Source organism: Etheostoma cragini, chromosome 19 (assembly GCF_013103735.1).
Source record: "Etheostoma cragini isolate CJK2018 chromosome 19, CSU_Ecrag_1.0, whole genome shotgun sequence".
In the NCBI taxonomy this organism is placed as follows: domain Eukaryota; kingdom Metazoa; phylum Chordata; class Actinopteri; order Perciformes; family Percidae; genus Etheostoma; species Etheostoma cragini.
This window is the reverse complement of record NC_048425.1, coordinates 7712418-7731119: the sequence shown is the minus strand read 5'-3', so window position 1 is coordinate 7731119 and position 18702 is coordinate 7712418. Positions and strand designations below refer to the sequence as shown.

Here is an 18702-nt window from a genome sequence, read left to right as displayed (position 1 = left end):
ACTGTAAGGCTATCAGTCAGCAGCAAGAATGAAAGGCAAAAATTTAACTCACTTTCTTATTTCCTTATGCTGTCTGTGGCTCATAGCCCAAAGCCCATTGGTTCCTACTAAAGATGTAAATCTCTTAAAAAACAAAATCACAATTGCAGAGTTTATTTGTTTTCCCCAGTAATTACCTTAAACAGCTGGGCACTCATTTTTATTAAACATTAGTCAAGCAGGAGTAAATTATCTACACACACAATACATGTTAGTAGATGCAGTCATTGTTGGGTTGGCTCTGCATATCACCAGACTTAAATGATGAATTATGACTTGTGAGGCTCATAAAAACAAACACCTGCCATCATGGGCTGAAGCAGCTGGTGATTCACAACACAGATTCACTGATGGACGTCAAACTTTGTCTGATTAATATTGGTAAAGAGAAAAGCAGTCTACCCCTGCAACCTGCTGCTCCACCGTTTGTCTGTAAAACAGAGTTGTTAACAACTGGCCCGTATCAAAAGTAAAATTCAAATGTTTCTTTGTGTTTCCCTGCCCAGTGATGCTAAGTGTGGTAAAATCCAGTGCCACAGTGCTGCCAAGAAGCCCAAAGGCACCAACGCCGTCTCCATCGACACCACCATCAAGACAGATGGCATCGAGGTGAAGTGCCGCGGAACCTACGTCTACAGCACCCAGGACGGCCAGGGCGACCTGCCTGACCCCGGTCTTGTCATGACTGGTACCAAGTGTGGAGAGGGCAAGGTTGGTCCACACAGACTGGGCTTTAGGAGTCAGTAACTAATTAGCTAATATAATTATTATACTATGTCCTTGTTGAATAGATGAATAGTGAAACAGTTTACAGAAACAGTTTGTCCTGCACCACATCATGGAATGACCATGAAGTTAATAGGTTGTTAAGATCAATACCAACACTTGACTCAACAATTACTGTATCTGGCAACCTGCCGAGAACATGAACACCTGCCTGGTATTTTGAATTGGCCTGCTATTGAAGAGGGTGCAGGGAGAAGGCAACTGGCAGCACAACACACCTTAGTCACAAAGGATTTAAAGCTATATTCTCATGCCAAAGCAGGGTTTCTGCTCATCTATCTGTACACTGATGTACTACCTCTTCAAAAGAAATCTCTTTTGGAGCTCTCCTCAAGTTTTTTGGCTTAATCCTTTCTACTGTGGTCCTGTTTGCAAAGGCTACTGTATCTCAAGGTTGAGGAGACACAAGTTCCTGTGAAAGTGATTGGATAAAGAGCGTTTACATTGCACCAAAGCATTTAAGGTTTCGATGTACCTGCATTATGTGTACTGTAGTTGGGGCTGCTGATCCAGGTTGGGTTTGTCCAGTTATTCTTGCTTGATTAATGATCTGGGAAAGCTACGATTTATTCTTAACAGAGATGAGTTATTTTCAATATCAGTTACTTAAATGTTGAAAGCTGAACCAATTTTTATCCAACAGGATTGGAAAGGGCTGGAATTTGATCAGCCTCTCCAACCCGCAGGAACCATAGTGTTCTGAATTCACGTGTTGGCTTAATGGAAACTACTTGTGAAGTTCCTGGCAAGTCACATGGCCCTATGTAATTATTCTAAGTAAAGATAGTAATTTATTGTCCGTGTTTTCATTGCTAATAGTCACTAATATTCACATCTGAAAAAATCATTATGGTTTTATATCAGCCTACTTCATAGGAAACTAAATGTCGCAGGGACCCAGTACATCCGTTCTGTATCTGAGTTTGTATAAAGCACTTTATCGAATAATGGTTTAAGTTAGCTGCTGAGTGGAATATAAATTTCTAAGTAAACCCACCTTGGGATCCCCAAAAATCATACAAACTAAGTGCTGAATTATGCATGTGAAATACATATGTATGTATGCATACACACACAGGAGTCACTGCAGTCTTCTCCATTCCACCAGTAAATTCTTTTTTTCTGTCCATCCATATTGGTTTCCCTCTGCAGCACACTCCAGCCACTTCCATTTCAGCTGTTGTGCGGGTAGACTAAAAGGACTGAATAGTGCTGCATGAGTAATATATTATAAATAGGCAACAGAAATATTGTCTGCCATTCAGCATGATGCATTTTAAATCATCACATTGAACAGGCCTTTTCTCAGCAAGAAATGCATACATAGCACAGAGCTGCCGCTTCAAATCACACAGTCACACATTCACCTACCCTAAATTGATTCCCATGCTAACAATAAAACTATTGTTAGTCAACAACTGGCAGAGCATGAGATACAGTACTAATGCATATTCTAATATTAGTGCTTATACAACTCAGTGATGGAGTCCCATACAAAAAAGTGAAGAATTTTAACCTGCCGTTTGCAAGAGATGCCTCCAACAAGACTTAAAGCTACACTAAAGCACTTTCCCCGCTTCGGTCCCCCTACAGGTTGGAAACAGCAGTGTAATGTTACAGTCAGGGACCTCTGTAAAAGGAATAGTTTACCATGCACTTATGGGAAGATTAGCACAAGAATAAAATCAACAAGACAGAAACAAGGTACAGACACAAGATAAAAATCTAAGCCGCTTATAAAATGTAATACGATGTCATCCATAAAAAAACAGAACTTTGAAGAATTAATACAATCTTGAAGATCTCTGTTTCGCACTTGGCTCCCACTGTATAGCCATAAGCAGTGATTGCATGTTTGTTTTTGGATCTCGTTTCCCAGAGATCCAAACAGTCTTGCCTTGTCTTGATTTTTTTCCTTGTAATGTGCCTAAAGCCAATATCATACTGCCAGAGATGGAAAAAGTACTCAAGTTTTATACTCAAGGAAAAGTACCAATACTTTGATGAAATATTACCCAAGAACAAGTAAAAATAGAAATTTGAAAAATTACTCACGTAAAAGTAATAAGTAATTTCATTTAAAATGTACTTTAATAAGTAATAGTTAATTAAAAAAATTTGAACTGTAAAACATGGCAGGGGTATCTCTCCCATGTAGTGGAAATAAGACCCATGAGGTGACAGTTTTGAGGGACAACACCTCATTCACGTCCCCCTCTCAGTTTGCAGCTCGCGGACACAGGGCCGACATTGGCTCCGACCATAGACAGTAGTTCTTCTTCTACTTTTTTTTTTGTTAAATGCAACTAGCAGCCCCAGAAGAAGCTGCATACATTCACACAAAATAAAAGAATGCCCAGGTCTGGTGAAGTAGTTCCTGTCCTGATTATTCTCCTGAAATAATTTTTATTTATTTTTTGGTCTTCCTTTCTGTTTTTCGTTAGTCTATTTGTTTACCCAATAGCAAATAGGATTTCTAATATAGCAAAATACAAAACTTCACTCAAAATCAAGTACATTTGGAAATACCGATTTTGAAACATACAAAATACACAACAAAACTACTTAATACAGTAACGTGAGTAAATGTATTCCGTTACTTTCAACCTCTGCGTTCTGCAAATACAAATACATACTTTCAGCAGTGGGCCTTAGGCTCTATCACCATTGTCTTACCTCATTTGGTGATAGACCAACTTGTTCATTTAAAAAATCTTAACTGGTTAACGGTGTGGGGGGGGGAAATCAACTATATGAAGATTCTGCTCACTTCAAAACATAATAAACATATAAAAAACATAAAATAATAATAAATAAAAAACATGGTACCAATGTACTATTTTGCACTACAAAGAGAAAATCATAGCCACTTTACAAGAGGAAGCTTGACAGTTTTTTTCCTTTTTCAATAGTGTAGGTGGGACAACATTAGTCCACAGTGCAGCAGTACAGTGGAATAATCTGCCTGCAAATGTAAAACTGAGCATTGTGCATGTTCCTGGAAAGTGGCCTTAAAGAAATAGTTACAAAGTACCATGCAGCAGTCCCTCAGCAGCCAACTGTGTTGTAAAGCAAGAAGGAAAGGTGTGTTTTGAGTTCAGTAATGACAAATGACTGTCACTGTGTCACAGGGGAAACGGCTTAGCTTCTAATAGTTTTTTAAGTTTATTCAGAAATAATAAATAGTATTTTTTAAAGCATGGATTTACTGAACTAACCATAACCCTTTTAAGTTAAGGTAGCATTACAAATAATCTTCTAAAAGAACATTTTTCTCCTGAATTGATGTAAAAGGTAATTAAAATAAGAATTAGAGCAGCAGAAGAGACCAAATCTGTTTGCAGCTAAATAACCAAAAATACAAGCTATGAGGCCAATCTCCTCAGGCAGCCAGGTTGTTCCAAAGCCCAAGGGCACTGGCAGAAGGCAGATCAAAGTCTGTATAGCTGTGACTGTGCACTGTAATCGCTAACACAGGATGTGATCATTTTGCTTGTTGTCACAGGTGTGCAAAGACCGCCGATGCCAAAATGCCTCTTTTACCGAGCTGGAGACTTGCATTGCACGCTGTCGCGGCAAAGGGGTAGGTACACACTCACATACTCACACTCACACACACACACACACAATCAGCATACAGCATACAGAGCCATGCAACAGACTCAACACACTTGGCTGCCGGGCACAACTCCCTAATCTTATTGTCACACTGTGTCCTTGGGCAAAGGTAGAGCTTTGCAGCGCTGTCACCATGACTGTCGTAAAAGGCAAGAAAATAGATGGCTGGAATACACAGCAACTGAAGTGATGAACTATTCATTGGAGCAGTACAAGAAAGCCTTAGGCAGATAAGAAGGGAATCATACACTGTTTATGAATCAGTAACAAAGCTCTGAAGTGGAGTGTTTGAGGCTTAAACACTTACTTTAAGCTACACAGGCTATAGTGGTTCGCATGGTGCTCTGTCAGGTCAGCGGTAGTTGGTCCTTCAGTTAGCCGAGATTTGGTGACCGTGAGCCAGGTACAGAGCACTGTAAGCTGCCGGTCGTTGCTGGTGGTTCAGTTACCTGAGACAAGGTGAATGTGAGCCGGTACAGAGCACCGCAAGCTGTCGGTGGAGATTACTGTTAAATTTAGGGAAGAAAAAGTGAGCATCATGTGGCCCCGGAAATTAAGATTAGACTGGTTAAGGGGAAAAAGATCATGATTTGTATCAAAACACTCCTAAGGATCATGCATTTACTGGGTGAAAGTCTTTTGTTTTTCCTAGCAAAAAAATTATCTTTTTGTAGCTTTTCAAACATATGGTTTATAAGAACAGGCTGCTCAAAAACAGGTTGCTAAAAAACATACTGCAGACTGGCCAGACTTATGGCAGCTGACTGATGTTCTACTGCCTCCTGGTGATTTCTGTCACCAGTAGGCGCATTAGTGTAGTGACAAGGACGTTATCCCTCACTGGCTTCCCACTGGAATCATGGTTAATTGTGTTTTCTAGAGATCATGAAAATACAGGAGATAGAACCAATGGTTTCTGCTATGGTAAATAGTAAATGTACTTGCTATTCTTTTGTGTAATCACTGTCATGTGCCTAGTGATACTTACCCAGTGATTAAAGGGAAAAGGCGCCAATATCACTTTAATTTCATTAAAGTGGGTTTCTAGTTATTTGGGAGAATTGCATATGTCTTTAGAGGGAGCTGTGTGAATTCTGATAAATGTCCTCAAACGATGTCACTAGAATCATTAGTGGTAAGGTCTGACTCCAAATAAAAATAAAAATCTGGGATTGTGGAGTTAGAAGTAGCCTTCTTTAGGCGGAGAGTGATACAGAGGGTTTGGTAGCCAGCTCATTCAATCTCATTTAAGGTCTGATATACATACAAGGACAGGAGTTTGATTGATCTTCCTCGACAACCTGATGCATGTCTAAGTACACTGAAATTAAATTTCATGAACTGAATATAAATTGTGACAACTGAATGTGAAAATAGAGGGTTGAATTTTAAGAGAGGATCAAGTAGCATTTCAGAGCAAATGAATTCAATTTCATATTACATTGTTTATTGAAATACATTTACAAATGATTTAATTCATTTTCCAATTGCATATTCAGATTCAGTTTTTAATGCAGTTACTCAAGTTAAGTAATTCGGATTCTGTTTCTAGTGACACATTTCTGCCTACAGAAGTGAGCTCACCAGTCCGCTGTAGCTCCTCATCTCCGCAGGAGGCTATAGGCTCCATGCTACTGACATAACACACCAGAGTCCAACTATATTATAAAAGTGCAATGCCAAATCTGTGGAATTCTATTTTAATGTAGTTTGAGTGCATGGGGCTCTATTATTATTTTTTTTAAATCTTCAACCATCACCGCTCATGCTGCTCAGTTAAGTTTAAAAGACGCCAGAGAATTTACTCATTGAATCACTGCCAGTCACAAGGAAGCTGTGTCTTTAAAGGTCCAATATGTAATATATTTACTGTAATAAATCCCAAAATGACCCCAATGCATTATCAGATATTAAGGTTGGGGGGGAAAAACTATTTTAAACACTACCTGTTAGTATTAGATATTGCACCTTTAAGGATTTAAGGTGTTCTTTTTAGAAAATGCATTTATTTTGTAGATTTTACCCTAAATTGTTCCAGTTTGGAAGACCCAGGTCCCTCTGCATTGCAGTACTTGTCCCTGCTAAATCTACTGTTGTCCAGGGACAGATGTAGACATCATCAGGAAGGTGTTATGTGTGCGGGATTTGCTGTCCCCCCAGTTCCATGTCCAACTGTAAAAGGGCTGCTTCCCTCCATTAGGCGTTGCTAATAACACTTGATATAAACGATCTCCTAACACATTTACATATATATTTGTTTCCATCGCCTTGTTTTAATATTATTATACTATTATTGATATATGTTGCTCTGTTTTAAAAATTATTATTACTTTTGCCTCATTTATCTGTTTTCATTGTCTTGCGAAGCGCTTTGTAACATTTGTAAGTGCTATATAACTAAAGTGCATTCATATTATTATGATGAATCCTCACTGACTTCCCGCTCACAAACACAGTCAACTGAACTTATTGAAGCTTACGTCCAAGCGGGTGATACCATTTTAAGCACTGGAAAAGAGGTTACTTTCATACATACGTATGAGTCTAACCCTTGTTGGCATGGCCTACTTTGTGTTGTGACTGCTCAGTAGTTTGTTGTGACCCTGAGCGTTTGAAGCGAAACCAACATAAAGGCTAGATTCTCTGTTTGCCTCATCGACTGTACGAGAGGCTACCAGGCATTGTTTATTTGATAAGGATTTGAAATATTATTATCGAGGGGGAAAAAAAAAAAACACCAGACATATCCTTTCCTCCCTTAATCCTCTTTTCCTTCTATGTTTACTATGTTGTTTTATGCTTGTCCCTTTTTTGTTCACTCCTCTCACTAACAGTAGCTGTATAATGAAAGTGGCTTTGAGTCAGGTTTTTTCTACAGAGACTATTTTTCCATCCCCCAGTTTAGGGTATCCTACTGTGTTAGGATGTGTTTTTTAATTTAGCATTATCATATGGTTCGTGTGGAACCTCAGGCTTTTGGAATGTGCTGGATGTCCATGCAAATAAACCGGAATAATAAGCAGGGGAAGAACTCCTTGCTTCTGAGAGCGCTAGTAGTTTGCTTTTTATTATTTTTATTTATACAGGAGATTTTCATTAAAGAAGTTTAAATCATGTCAGACGTTCTGGAGATTTAGAATTCTGTACATCAGTGATGATGTGTTTAAATCCAGGTCATGGCATTTCATTTCATCCAGCTTTTCCCTTCTTTTTTTTGTATAGAACTTCTTAGAACATATACTCTCCAAAAACTAAAATGAACCTACACTTGGCCTCCTGAATATAAAGTAAACGAACTATAAGAATCAGTAAACAACCCTGTGCCCTTCATGTTGACTAAGTGCTAATGGGTTAAATTGGCATGTTAATCACTGATAGGATAATTACATCTCGTTTTAATGTGAGCATGGCAGTAATTTCTCCTTCATTTAGTAGTGGTGAAATACGCAAGATGTCTGGAGATATTAATTAAGTTCAAATGCTAATCTCTACATAAAAGTTTTTTTTCACAAGTTTAAGACAAGTTAATTAAAAACTCTTAAAAGTGATTTACGAAACGTAGTAAAGTAAAAGGAGTCTAACTAAGTCTCAATAGTGGCAGATTACTGGTCATAACTCAGAGGTCTGTTGTGGTGAAATGGCTAGCAGTAATTTTTATTCAGAGGGACTGCATGAAAATTATTGAAATAGGAGGGGGTTTGAACCTTATTCCAGTTACTTTCTATTTTTTTCTTTTTTATTGGACCCTCCAAAACAAAAAATACAACAGTACTGGATAGGTTCAATTAACCTTCATGGCCTTTGGCATACACATTAGCCATCTAAACCCATGCGCATTTTTGAGTTGTGTTTCATCATCAGAAACTAATTTTTCAGTGAGTTTAGACCAGCATACTGGACGTCTGCACGTCGATGCTACCACCTACAGGCAAATAAAGTAGCAATTCAAAAATCTCAACATTTTCTGGTATTATCAGTAAGAAATGTGAATAAAACCCTTAAATTACAGTTTACATAATATAAGTATTGCATCAGTGGGGAATTCAAACATTTGCTAAATTCACCAAGGGATATTAAAGGGACATATCTAATGTATCTAATGTAACAGTGTAGCTAACATTTCTATAGACCAATGGTATATAGTATGTTGTCATACCAGCACTCGCTGGTGCAGGAAAGAAAAAAAACTGGAGGTCTGAAGCTGCTGGAGCTCTGCAGTTAGATGATATAAGCTGAATGACGCTGTGCTTTATTGCTAATTTATATTCATCTTTCATTCAGACCAGGACCCAAATAACCCACTAGTGGGCCATTGGTAAGAAATAAGATTTGGGCCCATACTAAACCTTTTGTTCCTTTTAATCAGGATGTATATATATGTAGGACTATATGTATATCCTGTGTGTATATGCCCTGTTGCCTTTTGGGTTCACATAGCAACCTTATAATGTGTTTCAATTAGTTTGTCCTAACCTAATTAAATGCACTTTTATTATGGATTATGCAACATACTCTATACTTATTTTTTACAAAATCACAAAATTAACTTGTTTAATAAACACATCACAAAGACACACTGTGAAAGACACTCAGGAATTTTTTTACTTAGTTGAAAGAGAGTATAAGTAGAAAACTGAACCTTAAAATGTAACTATAATTCTTTTTTTAATGGTGCCTTTTGTGTTCAGTTCAATGTTCAATTTGTTCTGATTGTTTTGAGGTTTAGGAAAGTTGACGGTTTTGCCTAGATGAATTTACGTAAGTAAGACCGGAGAACAAAGGAGACACACCGTCAAGCTCTTACATAAACTCGACCACAACAGTCAGAAACAAAAAGATAAATACAATTGTACATATACAGGTAGAGATAAATGGAACACAAATGTGAGATATTGCTTATTATGTCATTGCTCTGCATTTTGCTTCGTGTGTGTGTGTTTGCGTGTACATGTGTGTGTGCGCGCATAGGTTTGTAACAGTAACAGGAACTGCCACTGTAATCGCGGCTGGGCACCGCCCTTCTGTGAGAAACCTGGACTCGGCGGCAGCGTGGACAGTGGACCTATCCAGTATGACAGTGAGTCACACACACACACACACAAACACGCCAAGCTGCATCTGCACACTAATGAGATAAATTAGAAAATGGGTAAATGTTTATCCTATTGTAGATTTTCTTTTCACAAAACTGTTATAAGATTCTTTTCTAAAACAAGGTTTCCTTACTGACGAACCAGAGCAACAGCATCATGTTTACACCTTATCTGTTGGGGATGTGCAGGCCACTAGAGCAACGCAGCAGCTTTTTGGAAAGTTTTTGCTAAACGAGTACATGACAGGCTGACCGATCAGATGTGCAGGGAAGTGTCACCATCTCACTGTGGATGGAAGGCCATGAAAGAGGAGAGAATCTAAAAGACACTTTTTTAAATAAATAGTTATTTTGTCTCAGCTATGATCCTGTTCACAGAGTAACTCATTTATACAATGCACATTCTATGCTATGTGTGTTTAGGTTTGGATATAGTGCATAACGTAGGTATCAATCTGAAAGAATGATAAATCTGATAAATCTGGTGGCAGCAATCTAATGAAACAATTTATATTTTGGCCAATGTGTATACAGTCCAGTTCATAAACTAAACTCCACAGACTTTTAAATGGAAAATCCAAAACATGTCAACTCCTAGCGTCTGTTAGAAAGTACAGGATTATTTCTCTGCTTTTATCTCTAGTTTTGCATCAGGAAATAAAAGCCAGCAATTATATTTCTTCTCTGATTGAAACCTGTTTGTCTAATAAACACATTTTTTATAATGTATACATTACAATACAAGAATATATTTAAAATGTGTCAATGATTTAGCTAATTTACAAGAGAGACTGCACACACTGACATTGACATTCAAACACACAAGGTTCATCCAGTCAGCATTTAGTTTTATCATTATTCTTAGACCATATTCTTCATTTTCCTTTTATATTCTGTGATGGCAATTTTTGTTAAACACCTTTAGGCAACACTTGATTTTCTAGGTTTATTTAATGATCTGAAAACGGACTCACAGCAACACAAATAAATCAAGTGCATGTAAGCTTGAATGGACAAGGATAGCTGTGAGAGCTTGTATTTATCTAACTTCATGGTCAAGCATTATTATGTCACAGAGACACAGTTGCCATGTTCTCTGAATGGTACAGAGAACAGAGATATGTTTGCTTTGTATGTTATACATATTCAGCGTCATACCTGAGTCACTCTGAGTCTGGGGGGGTTATATGAATAATGTAAGACATTAATGTCTCGTGGACTGCCATAATCCACACAGTGTGTGAAGAGTCAAAGAGAAAGATGTTTTTAGATAGTGTTAACCCAAACCAGTATCATTATCTGTAAATCCATAGAGATGACAGTAGTCTGTCATTGCCTTGACTTCAGAGGTCTGGATACACCACAGATTCATTCTGTGATAGGGGAACAAAACGCTCTGTAAAACCAATCACAATCATCATCAATATTCTTTGTTAAACTTTACAATCATTCCCAAAAGAACCATGCAGGCCTGCCTTGTTGCAAGATCCAAATGCTCTGCAAAACGTGCCATTTTCAGTGTGTAGCTTGCTAGCTCAAAGTTTGTTGTTAATTCCTGAAGCAAACGGAGTTTGAGAATGGCAACACACAGAGAGAGGGTCAGGGGGCATCACACGTCGGATGTGAGGCAATTACAGTATCCTGGAAATTAAACTTCCACTTGATGCAGATTAAGGTGACAGAGACACACTGCTTAGACAATAAATAGAATCATGATTTAGTGGTATAGTAGTGGTTGTAGTTTATCTGTGTGTATGTGTGTGTGTGTGTGTCCACAGGTCAGGTTGGGCTGGTAGTGGGGCTACTGTTTGCCTTCCTGTTGGTCCTGCCTGGGGTACTGCTGCTCTTCTACTGCTACAGGATCAAGACATCCTATTACCACAAGTGGCTTTCCCAGAGAGAGAACAAGAGCAACAAGTACTGCAAATTGTCTGACTGTCTACTTTTTGACATTCCCATAATAATCCTACATTAAGTAAAAAGCAATCACAGAGGTTAGGTTAAAAAATGTGTAATTCTATTGCTTGATTCTCTCACTCTCTTGGATGTTATCTTGTTAAAAGACAACAGTGTTTTGCAGTACTGTATGCAGGGGCCCTTTGCATATCACACTGTCCGCATGAGAAAGGAGGGAAACAAAAAGTGAAACAAGGTGGAAATGAACCATGCATGGAAGGGAGGAAGTATTTCAGAAAAAGAAAGGGGAAAGGAAGGGGTGGGAATGAAAGAAGTAGGAAATGTGGCAGAAAAAGATTGAAAAAGGTCATGGTAGGAGAAATGAATAAAGGAGGATGGAAAGTTTTGAATAGAGGATAGAAAGAAGGAAGGAAGGGCCCATTGCCATGTCTTCCACCGCTCCAAGCTGATCGATGCATACACCAGCACTTTACATCTTTGCATCAGCATAAATGGCAGCATTTTGTGCGGCCGCTCACCTCCATCAGAACCAAACAAAATCATGTCCTCATAAAGCCCAGAGCTTCCTTTATGAGCGCTGCCGTATAGCTCACCCAGAGAGACAGCCTCGTCCTAACACTGGCTGAGTTAGGGCCCCTGAAAATACTCCATCTTTCCACAGTGATTTACAGAACAGAATTGTGTCTGGAAATGATCCAGCATTACAGCAGCCTTTTAAATGCCCTGACCCTCCAAATGAAGACAGGTAGAAAGGCTAAATATTGGTGAGATTGGGCCTCAGCAGCATTTTACAGTAACTACAGAGGGGAGACAACTAAATGAATAGCTCCCGATGTGGAAAATTGAGCCGGTACGATGATTAAAAAGACAGTTAACACCATTTACTGCACTGAAAACCCTGAGCTTTTTTTGGTTTTGTTCCATGGCCAATCATTTGGGTTCATTGACAGTTCAACAGTAGGACAACGGGTGGCTTGGGCTGATTAAAGGTATCTTAAAGCATCCAGTATGCTTGGAAAGCCTTCCAATCAGCTAAGAGCCTGCAGTAAATACATATACTGACTTACCAGTTTGTTACGTACACCTCTACAGTCTAATTCAATCCAATGCAATATCCCTGCAGTAAACCCTAACTTTGTGAAGCTTCTAATATTTAGGCTGACTGTAGTTAGCTGTGTTGTTGCACCAGATCAGTGATTCCCAACTTGTACCCCAGGGGGTACTTCTGCAGTTTACAGGAGGTGAGTGGGTGGACTGGAAAGTACAGTAGCTCAACTAATGTGGAAAAATAGAAATCGAGTTGATCAAAAGAATATACCCCCATATTAAGCTTAAGTCAACTATAATACCTGAACACTATGTGTTGCAGGAGTGCGTGAAAATTAGTTAGCAAGCTAGCATAGGAGTTTAAACGGGTAGTTAAAAGTGATTACTAAGCAGTTCTAATGATTAGCTTAAAGTAACTTTAATGGATAAAAGGTTGAAATATTCAGCTTTACTCCAAGGAGTATTAGCCTAATAGGTTAGTAGTACCACTACTGACCAAATAACCTTTATATTATTTAATTGTATGAAAGACGTTCCACTTTTATATAAAGAATTGTGTTAAGGTGGTACAGAGATTGGGGATCGATAGCTCACAAAGACACAAAAGAAAAAAGAAAAGGTGTAAATAATGACCACAGTTTGTCTGGTTTATCTTCTGCCTGTCCTCTTTTCTCTGCTCAGGATGGAGGTATCAGTGGAGAAAGGGAAGAATGGCCATCTGAATCCTGCCTTTCACTTGAAGGTGGTTGGACCATTCAACAAAGCTAGCGGCCACAAGGGGGTGAGTGAGTGGGTGTGGGTGGGTGGGTGTGTGGGTGGGTGTGTGTGTGTGGGTGTGTTAAAGAAAGAAAAGAAATGGGAGGGTTGTCTGTTTAGGTTGTCCATGGGGTTGATCTTCATATCAAATTTTACAGCAGCAATTTCTATTGTGTGACCACTTATAGTCTGCCTCCTCCCACACCCACAATACTACTCTCCACTAGTTCAATGTCCCTTCAGCATCATTTCACCATGTCTTTATTTTCCTATTTTAATAGCAGTTATTTAATTGGATGGCTTAATACCCCAGGGTTAGGGTACATTTCTAATTGTAAAGGAAAGAAGTACAAAATGAGACAAATACCATTTTAAATTAAAAAGGGGGGACAAAGAATGGAAGGCAAACGGAAAGTCATCAATTAGTCATAATAAGAAAAAGAAGAATAAACTTTATTCATATAGCATCTTTTAAAGAGAAAATGCAGCTCAGGGATATTTACAGTAAGAGTATTGGCCAGGATTCATAACTAATGACAAACTCAGCTAAATAACCTAACCCTTAAGGAGAGCTTAGCAGCAAAAAGGAATTGGAATTACAAAAGAATTCATCATCAGGACGCTTAAATGGACACATTTTTTTCCAAACAAAAATGTGTTACTGTTATTTGATGTGGAATTTTTATTTACAAAGAAATGGTGATGACTTACAACATAAAAAAGATGCATACATAAAAATATAAAAACTTTAAACTACATCAAAAAATTAGGATGAAAATAAAACTTTAAAAAAGTACGTAAATAATGTGTGTAAATTCTACAATTTACGTAGGTCAAAACAAAAACAAGTAGCAGCAAGAAGTACTAATAATACATTCTAAAAAGCCTCAGTGACATAATAGGTGACAAATCTCAGTCACTGGTAACACCTTTCTTTCGTGATGTGTAATCATCAAACGGCCTATTGTGTGGTAAATTGTAGGCACAGTTTGTCTCTTTGCTCATTTGGACCAGTAACGATGGTCTTTGCTTTGTCCTGATTCAGTTGGAGGAAACCTTTTCATCCATGAATTGTATTGAAAATGAATGCTGTGCTTTTTTGTCAGCATTGACCCTTCAATTCAATTCAATTGTATTTATGGTAGCAAATCATAACAAGAGTTATCTCAAAAACCAACAATTCCATTAATTCCCCTAAGAGCATGACTTTAGTTTGACAATGATGAGAAAAACTCCCTTTTAAGGAGAAACCTCGGACAGACCCAGGCTCTTGGTAGGCAACGTCTGACGGTGCCGGTTGGGGTTGTGATGACCAGTGGCAATAAGAGAAAGAAATTTAACGGACCTATGGCTAGAAATACAGTAGTAGTTGTAGTGGATCAGGGCGTAGCAGGGCACTGCAGGGCGTTACAGGCTGTAGCAGGGCGCAGAGCAGAACCACAGCAACAGCTGCAACCCTTAGTTTTAATATATGAAGACTGAAAAGTGGACCAAGGAAAGAGACTTGAGGCACTACATATATTTAAATTTTTTGGTGAGAAGCTTTGAATTGAGACAAAAGAGTTGCTGACTGACAGCTAAGACTGAAACCCGCTTTGGACCCAACCTATTAATGACATTGTTGCAATCAGACAGTATTTGAGGCTACACTAAGGTCCAAAAGTAATTATTTATAGTTATGGAATGCTTTCACCAGAGCAGTTTCAATACACTTCACTCTGAACTAGACTGGAACTTCTCAAAAAATGTAGTTGTTTAAAGTTGTTTAGTTGTCTGTCAAGTGCAGGCAGTTTTTCAGGGTTTGCTAAGGATAGCAGCTTGAAAAGGTACTGCATTTTAAGCTATTTCTCTTTTCCTTAACTTTGTGTTGCTGCCTTTGTTTTGATCCCAAGCTCCCACACACCAGCAAAGAGGTCCTGCCTCTCAGACCGGGCCCAGGTCCCAACGGCATGCAGCCAGTCAACATTGTGAGACCTCTGAGACCTGCCCTGGGGAGCCAGGTTGGTCCTCGGGACCTCAAGGTGGCTCGTCCGCCTCTGCCAGCTGGCAAGCCCCCAGCAGCCCCAGCCAAATCCCCCGCAACCCCACAGAGACTCAGCCCACCCAAGAAACCTCTGCCCCTCAATCCGACACGATCTCCACTGGTAAGACCCTTTTCTGACCTGTACTTGAAATATTTGAATTTTAATTATAACCTATTAATCATAACACATAATGTTAAAGCCAGATTAGAGTTGAGGAATGTGGAACAACATCCAGGCAGGGAGCATAAATACAAAACAGAAAACAGAAACCAGTACTTTTCAGCAGAACAAAACGAAGAGCATCGCAGAACTCCTAAGGATGCAAGCATCCTGCAGTCAGTGTGGGATTGGACACTGGAAGTGGACCTTGATAAGAAGCTTGTGTTTCCCCCAGAAATAGTGGCAACAACACTCTGGCCACACATGGTACTGTGGTCACCAACAGCAAAGCTGGCATATGTTGTGGAATTAACAGTATCATGGGAAGATGGGGTTCAAGAGGCCTATGAGAGAAAAAAGAACAAATATTCCGTTGGAAGACCAGCATCTTCCAATAGAAGTTGGTTGCAGGGCATGTTTTGCCACGTCTACTACCAGTTTGCTGAGAAAAACGGGTGAAGTTTTGCTCTTTCCGACAGTTCATCAAGTCAATGTCAAGTGCTGCCGAAAAAAGCAGTAACTGCCTCTGAAACAAGCTCAAGGACCCCAACTGGGCAGCAAGGTAGAAACAGATGGGATGCGGTCAGGCTTAGTCCCGACTTAGGGAGATGGACCCCCCTGCCATGCAGAGCCCATGGAGGGGGTGTACCTGGGACACTGTTGGCCAGTGAAACGTTGAAGAAGCAGGGTGCCCACCTGATGACCCTAATGACATACCTTCCCCTCCTTTTCACAACTCCACACCGACTGCTATTGTGAAGAGTTTCCTACTAAAGGGATTGGAAAATAAAGTTCTATTAGCTTTACTAATTAGGGGTGGGGGTGAAACATTGCACATTACATGTCGACGGCTCAGCTCAGGTAAGGTTAAAATTATTCTGCCTGCTAGATAAATAAATCTAGTTGGAATGATGCTTGAATGCCATTTTTTTGAACCGCTTATAAACAGGATTACAACTGCACAGCCTTTGTCTCCCCCCAAATATTCTCTAAATAAAATGTAGTTTATTGAAGAATTATTGGGTTTCCAGAGCTGCCATGTTTTCCCAGGGTAACCAACTTAATCTCAGGTGCTTTGCTACAGTGATTCCTTTGTTAGGCTTAGTGTAAAAAACTAAGTGTAAAAGCTTTTTTTTCTTTACCTACAGCTCAGTTCTAACAGTGAATAAACATGTGGAAAACATCTTAAAGAGTTCAGATGATTTTGGGTGTGGTCTCTCTGCAAATACTGTGTGTATGTAATGAGGAGGGATCATCCACAATGAGGGTACGTTATGATATGTGTGCCGTAGAGGTCATTTTAATCTTCTGTACCTTTGTGAAGTGGGACAGGAGTTCCTCTTATCAGCTAGCTGAACAGATTTCGGAGACAACCTGGATCCAGTCCAGTACTGAAACTGGAATGGAGTTCTTCTCCCTGCTGTGTCCATGTGCCAGGGATTTAGAGCTGTGTATCATATTGGCACTGGCAGCACTTTATCTCCTTTTTGATTACCAGATCTCTTTTTTTGCTTTTTAAAATTTGCTTTTGTCTTTTCTTTACACTTTATCCTGCACCCACAACAGTTTGTAAAATTAGCACAAATGCATAATAATTAGTATTGACACAATGTGTTTGGCATGTCTTGGTGTCCAGTGAAATCTGAATGTTGAATAATGGACATGTCAGTGGTAAATATGTCTGTTTGTATATCTGTCTCTTAGTTAGTGTCTGAGCTGCAGCCCAGACCATCCCCCTTCCCCCCTCAGAGGCCTCTCCCCCTCAGTCCAGCCAGAGGAGCCTCCCCCACAGTCAGTCCAGCCCGGATTCTGGTCTCCAAACCCTCCCCTGCCCTGCTGGTCATGATGCCCCCGGCAGTGGGACCCAAACCTGTAGGCAAAGTCTCAGCCATCCCCCCTCTCAGAGCTCTCAGGTAGGCAAATACACAGCATAGACAAACACAGACATAACTGTAGTGAAGTTTATTCTCAGCTGCTCAGGTAGTTAAGGTTCTTTTCTTCTCTTTTGTCGCTGTAATAAGATCAGGCTTTTAGTTATCCTATGCCATCAGATTAATGCAAATTCTGCAGCTGCACAAGCAAAACACAGAAAGAACAGAAAGAGAAAGACAGAAATGTGCTTCTTGTACCACTGTAACACTGTAAATGAATATCTCAATCTTCATCTCTTACAATGTTACTGTAGTAAAGGTTCAGTTTAATACACACTGTGAGATAACTGAATTAAATGTGATCCTTGGGGAAAAAAGGTTTCCATAAACTTCTGTTCATCCTGTAAATTGTCACATCCAGCCCATGTCCAAGATGTGAAAGCCCCCCCTTCCTGGACTACTTGAACATACTATAATTCCAGTGTATTTTGAATTGTTACCTGCCAGTAGTATTTTGTGATTTCCTTGCCACAAATATAAACGTTTACGTGCCTAAAACTGTATCAGAATGCAGGAATTGAAGTATTTTACCCTTGAATTTCCTGGGGTGAGGGGGGGACACCCAGAAACCCCCCTTCTTTACGTGTTCCTCCAAAAAGCCAATTCTAAGCAAGGAAAAACCTTGCAGTATAATCAAAGACAGCCATACAAACATATTTTAATTGCAGTTAAAAGAGAGAGAGTTAAAAGAGATGAAAGGATGGAGAACCGGGCTGACAATATGTACAATGTCAACAGAGAGAAACACGGACAATCAAACAGACGGACAGTGACAACAAAGAACAACACACTGTAGAGGATGACAGTAACAGCATACCAACGGCATAAATAAGCATGTGTAGGTTTGTTATAAACGTGTGCTCTTTATAGAGTAGTACATTAAGCATTGTTTGCCAGTTACTTACATTAAATGTTTAAATATATGTTACATAAGGTACTACTTATATTATTTCACCATCTGTACACAAGTTAGTAAGTAGTGAATGCACATGTCCGTGGGGGGTGCTGCATTGGCGAGGCTGTGGCAACAGTGCGAAGGCTGAATTTTTGTTCCAGTCTTCCCCTGTGTGTACAGTATCATAGTGCCCCCTGAATGACTGGACTGCTGATGGCTGACCCACATCTACATTAAAAACTTCTCTCTCCTCCAATAAAGGAATCAAATGCCTAACAAATCACCCCTATGATCAGTACGGCCTTTAGTTAAAACTTAAACAGTTTCTGCCGTTAGTCTACCCGAGATTGTTTTGTTCACTCTTACAGTGGGTACGGAAAGTATTCAGACCCCTTTAAATTTTTCACTCTTTGTTTCATTGCAGCCTTTTTCCAAAAA

The 18702-nt window shown here is 39.4% G+C and overlaps 1 protein-coding gene and 1 long non-coding RNA gene across 3 annotated transcripts in view; both read left to right on the top strand.

Moving 5' to 3' along the window:
- adam19a (ADAM metallopeptidase domain 19a) overlaps positions 1–18702 on the top strand; it is a 145333-nt gene that overhangs the window by 124657 nt on the left and 1974 nt on the right. The window contains exons 16-23 of one of the 2 annotated variants that reach the window (XM_034856712.1): positions 546–750; positions 4331–4408; positions 9412–9520; positions 11314–11452; positions 13181–13280; positions 15148–15399; positions 17143–17359; positions 17403–17418. In XM_034856712.1, the coding sequence (XP_034712603.1) occupies positions 546–750; positions 4331–4408; positions 9412–9520; positions 11314–11452; positions 13181–13280; positions 15148–15399; positions 17143–17355 (1096 nt within the window). In that variant the 3' untranslated portion in view covers positions 17356–17359; positions 17403–17418. The remainder of the gene's footprint in view (positions 1–545; positions 751–4330; positions 4409–9411; positions 9521–11313; positions 11453–13180; positions 13281–15147; positions 15400–17142; positions 17360–17402; positions 17419–18702) is intronic. The other variant, XM_034856711.1, reaches the window with a different exon arrangement.
- On the top strand, positions 11459–12735 carry LOC117934917. The gene is made up of 2 exons (XR_004654619.1): positions 11459–12134; positions 12234–12735. It is a non-coding gene; the product is annotated as an uncharacterized LOC117934917 (long non-coding RNA).